This window comes from Amborella trichopoda, chromosome 1 (genome assembly GCF_054954075.1).
Source record: "Amborella trichopoda isolate Santa Cruz 75 chromosome 1, AtrichopodaSantaCruz75HAP2 v2.0, whole genome shotgun sequence".
Taxonomy (NCBI): domain Eukaryota; kingdom Viridiplantae; phylum Streptophyta; class Magnoliopsida; order Amborellales; family Amborellaceae; genus Amborella; species Amborella trichopoda.
Genome location: NC_142336.1, coordinates 29053615 through 29059782, shown reverse-complemented (window position 1 = coordinate 29059782; position 6168 = coordinate 29053615). Strand labels below are relative to the sequence as shown.

General features: G+C 34.5%; 1 protein-coding gene across 1 annotated transcript; it reads left to right on the top strand.

Annotated features, from left to right (window-relative positions):
• Nucleotides 1-2334: 2334 nt before the first annotated feature.
• Nucleotides 2335-2901, top strand: LOC148783772 (uncharacterized). Its single transcript, XM_088872211.1, has one exon. The coding sequence runs from the start codon at nt 2335-2337 to the stop codon at nt 2899-2901; it is 567 nt and encodes a 188-aa protein (XP_088728337.1).
• The last annotated feature ends 3267 nt before the right edge of the window (nt 2902-6168 follow it).

Sequence of the window (6168 nt, the reverse complement as noted above, 5' to 3'; positions counted from 1 at the left end):
TGGACGAGTGACACGACAAGAAGGGATAGAATATGAGATAAACACATTTGAGAGAACTTATGTGTGGCTTCAATATGAGATAAGATGAGAAAAAGTAGACTTAAGTTGGTTGGCCATGTTAGGAGGTACGAGTAGTTCAAATGAGAGACTTAAAAAGTCCAAAAGACATGATTGAAAATAGGGATAAAAACATAAAAGTACTTATGGCCTCACTAAGGGTATGATCTTTGATACAGTACAATGACAAACCAATAGCCATGTAGCTGACCCCAAACAGTTGAAAAAATACACTTATGATGATGGTAATGATTTAGAAAAAAAATGATTTACAATTGGAAATACCAAAGAGAATAAAATATTAAAAAAATTCAAAAATAAGCTCACGACAAGAACAACTCATAAATCGTTGCAAGAAATTTCAGAAGTACACATAATTTTCATACATTAACACAATTTTTCCTTTGTATAATTCATTTACCTTGTTTTGTTTTCCTAATACCCGTGTTGTCCCAAGACGCTAAGTTCGACAAGGCGCGGAGTCCGTGTAGTTAAACACTGGACACAAGCAAGGTAATTAATTTGACATATGACTTGTTCATAAAACGTGTTTCGTTGCAGCTAGCCACTTTTGAGTAATCATAAAGAAATATTGTATCATACGTGACTCATATTCGTTTTAGGGCAAAAAAAAATAGTTTGGAGCCCGAGAGTGGCCAGTTGAATCTCGCCCTCACTCTCTCTTCGTCTCTGATCTCAATTAGGGCTACTAATCGAGTAGGTCCTACCTCAACATTAAAAATCCCCGAACATTTGAAAAAAAAAAAAAAGCCCAGTCCAGCCCGAAAATTACTTTCTGGTCGGGTTCGAGACTTCCCTAGCACATGGGCCTGTTAAATTTTTTCTCTTTTTTTTTTTGCTTTTATTTCTTTTTTTCATCTATTTTTTTTTCTTTTTATCCCTCTCGGTACTTCTTTTAAACTATGGTCAATGTCATGCCTTCTACCGATAATAAAATATTTATTTATTTTTTTCCATTTTTTTTATTAAATGGCCATCTTTGAACTTCTTTTAAACGATGAACTACGACATGCCCTCCACAATCCCATCTAACCAAAGAAAAGTGAACTGTATAGAACAGCAAAAAAAAAAAAGAAGTCTTAAAATTCAAAACTAGTAGAGCAGATATGTATGATGTATGCCAAAATTAACTCTATATGTTATTCTAATTGAACCCAAAAATTACCGAATTTGGTGGCTTGAAAGATTACAACTCCAAATAAAAAAATAAAAATCTTAACCAAAAAAAAAGCTTCTCATTATAGCCATCCATCTCAACCACATAAAAGACCCAATCCATTCATCCATCTCAACCACACGAAAATCCAATTCATAGAAGACTTACATAAAGCTACAATGAAAAGAAAAATACCACTATCCACTCAACCCAGCACCAGGGAGGGAGGGAGGGAGAGAGAGAGGTCTTCATATATTGCTTCGTTGAAGACCCAAAGAGCCTTGTCCTCAGAAACCCGTAGTTTCAAATCAGAGTTCAGTAGTAATTTTTCATGAGAAATAAAGGCATAGAATCAATCAATCATCTATCATTAAATTGTCCTCTTTAATCGAAAGGAAGAATGAAGCTTAATCCTCATAAATAATCCGAGCTACGCTCAGTGGTCTTGAAACTGGAAAACTGGAAGGATTCAAGATTCATATGCTACATTACATATAGGACAGTTTGATATTGAAAGGCACCGAGAAGACTTGATTCCTCGAATGTTGCTCTCCAAGTATCTCTAAAGCATCAGGTGCATGAACACCAAATATGCATCCATCATAGTTGTATTTTGCACCATAAGCACCAAATATGCCTTAGAAATAAGCTTGATCTTGGTCAAGGGTATTTTTGGTATTACATTTAAATATAAGGGACATTTTGAAAAACTTATTTGATGAGCAATTTTGAATGGTGTAGTAAAATTTTGTAGAGTTCTAAGGTCACAATTCCAAGATTGAGAGAGAGGAGTCCAAATCATACAATGCATGCAAGTTTAAATTTGGAATGAGTGAAGTCTAGAATTTTCTTCTATATTCTTCTAATTTCGTCAGAGAAAATAGGATGTATGTAAAGAGAGAGAAAACTTCACTAAAAGGTGTAGAAAGAGTCTAGAAAGGTCTTAAGAGGTCTATATATTCATGTACTATATATTTGTAGTTGAAGAGTGAAAAATTTGTGTTGATTTGATCTCTTTTGTGTGAATAAGTAAAAATTCACAGAATAAATGTTCTTCCTCCCTACTTCAACAAGTTTTATAAGAGCCAAAGTGCTATAAAATGGCCCCCTTCATCCAACCACAAATTTTCATTCTCACCAACGACAATTACGAGATTTGGAGTATTCAATTGAAGGCATTGTTGGGGTCTCAAGATGCCAGAGATGTTGTTGAAAAAGGGAATATAGAACTGGCAACCCCTCAAGACGAAGCCACTTTGGATCAAAGTCAAAGAAGTGTGCTAAATGAGTCAAGAAGGTTGGACAAGAAAACTCTCTTTCTTATTTATCAAGGAATTAATAAGAGAACTTTTGAAAAAGTTCCTTCCGCTGCAAATTCAAAGAAGGTATGTGAGATTCTCCAAATTTCTTTCAAAGGAGCTGAAAAGGTGAAAAAAGTGCGCCTTCAAACTCTTAGGGCCGAGTTTGAGGCATTGCATATGAATCAATTCGGAAATATTTCAGAATACTTCTCAAGGGCCTTGGTTGTTGTATTGAGAAGAAATGGAGAAAATATAGATGATGTTAGAGCAATGGAGAAAATGTTACAGTCACTAGATCGTAGGTATGAGCACATTGCTGTAGAAATTGAAGAATCAAAAGATTTAGAGGCTATGAATATAAATTAACTCATGGGTTCTATGTAAGCCCATGAACAAAGATTGCAAAAAAAAACGACTCAAAACTCTTTGGAGCATGCACTATAAACAAGTTTACAATGAAAGAAGAGAATGAAAAATCTCGTGGAGAAAGAGGCGAAAGAGGTTGTGGCAATAGAAGGCGTGGACATGGAAAAGGCAACTTTAACAGTGGTGGTGTGAGAAACCAAAATTCACAAGCTCAAAGAGGTCAAGGCAGAGGTAATTTTTCAAGGCCATAGAGTCATTCAAGGTATGAAAAATCTACTATTCAAAGTTGTAATTGCAAAAAATATGACCATTATAGTTCCGAGTGTAGATACCGTTCTCAAAGTGATGTATTTGAAAACACTAATTTTGTTGAAAAGAAAAATGATGAAGAATAATTAACTTCGTTATTAGCTTATAATGATGATAACGAGAATCAAATGGATACTTGGTATCTTGGCAACGGTGCAAACAACCACATGAGTAGTAGAAAGGAGTTATTTGTGGAGTTGCATGAATTAATTCATGAGTATGTAACATTTGGAGACTTATCAATGAGACCCGTAAAAAGCAAAGTAAAATTTTAATTCAAATGGAAAATGGTGGTAGTCAATTTATTTCTAATGTATATTATGTGCCAAACATAAAAAATAACATTTTGAGTGTGGGGCAATTATTAGAAAAAGGCTATATAATATTTCTATGAAAAATGGTAGCCTTTACTTGAAGCACCAAAGAAAGAATTTGATTGCCAAAGTGATTACAACTATGAGTGGAATGTTTGCAATGAATATTGACAGTGAAAATGTGAAATGCCTCAAATCTATTTTGAGTGATGATTCATGGGTATGACATTTTTGTTTTGGGCATATTAATTTTGGTGGGCGGAAATTGTTGTCCAACACAAAAATGGTAAATGGTTTGCCATGGATAAAGTAACCTGATGGTGTATGTGAAGGGTGCATTGTAGGATTACAACATCGAGAAAGCTTCAAGAGTGGAAAATCAAGGAACAGATAAAAGCCTCTCCAACTCGAGCATACGGACATGTGTGGACCAGTTGAACCACTCTCACTTGGAAAAGTCAATATTTTCTAACCTTTATTGATGGTTATAGTAACAAAGCACATGCTTATTTTCTTAAAGAAAAAATTAGAAGTTATTGAAGTATTTAGGTAATTCAAAGCTTTATTGTGAAACAAAGTGGTTTTCAAATTAAAGTGAAAATATAAGATAGACGTGGAGAATACAATTCTAATGCTTTCCAAAATTTTGTAAAGAGCATGGAATTTTCCACTCAATGATAACATCCTACACACCACAACAAAACAAGTTGTGAGAAGAAAAAAAAGAACTATTTTGAATATGGCAAGATGCATGTTAAAAGAAAAATAAATGCCAAAGGAATTTTGGCCCAAGGCCATTGCTTGTTCGACATATTTGTTGAATAAGTGTCCCATAAAAGGCTTATGATATAAGACATCCGATGAAGCTTGTAGCTCCTACACGACAAATGCAGAGCATCAAATAATAGTTGGGTGTGTAGCTTTTGCTAAAATTTCCGAAGAGAATGGGCACAACTTGATGACAAAGGAGAAAAATATGTATTTATAGGAAAATACAAAGGATTGAATGTTTTAGACTCCCATCACCAATAAGGTATTCATGACTAGAGATGTGATCTTTGATGAAAATAGAGTATGGGATTGGAAAAATAATCAAGAAAAGAAAACTATTGAGGTTGAGGAAGTGGAAGATAAGGGAGGAGTTGAGCATCAAGATGGTTATTTGAGTCCTAATCATGATTCTTCTTCTAATCGCCATTCTACTTCTCTACCAAGTAATTCATCTTGTAGGCCTATAAAACCAAAAAGCCTTCAAGAAATTTATTCGGTTACTCGTAGGTTTGATAGTGAAAATGAAGATATCACATTGCTTTGTCTTTGTGGATATTTGGATCCTATTTGTTTTAATGAAGCATATAAAAGTAAAGTGTGGAAAGGGCCATGAAGAGATTAAAGCAATTGATTGAAATACAACACTTCCTAAGTGCCATAGAGCCATCTGTGTGAAATTGATCTACAGGACAAAGATAAACTTGGAATATCAAAAGGTATAAAGCAAGGTTAGTTGTTACAAGGTACAAGAAAACACCCAGAGCAGAATGTGATGAGGTATTTACCCCCGTTGCCCGAATGGAAACTATTAGACTAATCATTTCTCTTGCAGCCCAAAAGAAATGGAAAATTTTTCGAATGGATGTAAAATCGGCATTCTTGAAAGGTGTCCTTGAAGAAGATGCATATGTTGAACAACCAGTTGGTGATGTGAAAAAATGGCAAGAAACTAAAGCTTGCAAATTGAAGAAAGCTTTGTATGGTTCAAAACAAGCACCTAGGGCATGGAATAGTAGAATTGATAAATATTTTCTTGAAAGTAGTTTTACTAGGTACCCATATGAACATGCCTTATACATAAAAAAAAAATGAAAATGGAGATATTTTGGTCCTTTGTTTATATATTGATGACTTGATCCATACGGGAAATAATCCCAGCATTTTAAAGAATTCAAAGAATCCATGATTAAGGAGTTTGAAATGACCGACATTGGACTCATACCTTATTTTCTAAATAAGAGAATAATGGAATTTTTTTGTCACAAAAATCTTATACGAAAGCAATTCTTAAAAAATTTAAAATAGAGAATTGTAATTCGGTAAATACTCCAGTAGAGAATGGTCTAAAATTGAGAAAAGAAGGTGATGGAGAAAGGGTTGATCCTACATTTTTCAATAGTCTAGTGGGAAGCCTCTGATACCTAACATATACAAGACCAAATATTCTCTGTAGAGTCGGTTTGGTTACCGGTACATGGACATTCCCGATACCTCTCACTTAAGAGCGGCAAAAAAGATTCTTCGATATATGAAGAGAACATTTGATCATGGTTAGTTTATTCATGTTCTAATGTTTTTGACCTAGTAGTTTTTGTTGATAGTGATTGAGGTGGAGACTTGGGCGATAAAATAAGCACTACCAAGTATGTGTTCTACATGGGGAGTACGGCATTCACATGGTCATCGAAGAAGCAATCGAACATGATATTATCAAGTTGTGAGCCTAAATACGTAGCCACCACATCAAGTACTTTGTTATGCATGGTGGCAGTGAAATCTTCTTAAAGAGCTTCAAAAGCCACAAAAGACTGCAACTAAAATCCATGTACATAATAAGTTAGCTATCGCATTAGCAAAGAACCTGGTGTTTTAT

Bases quoted from the DNA above. Each gene is read 5' to 3' on its own strand.
- LOC148783772 (XM_088872211.1), top strand. From the start codon at position 2,335: ATGGCCCCCTTCATCCAACCACAAATTTTCATTCTCACCAACGACAAT.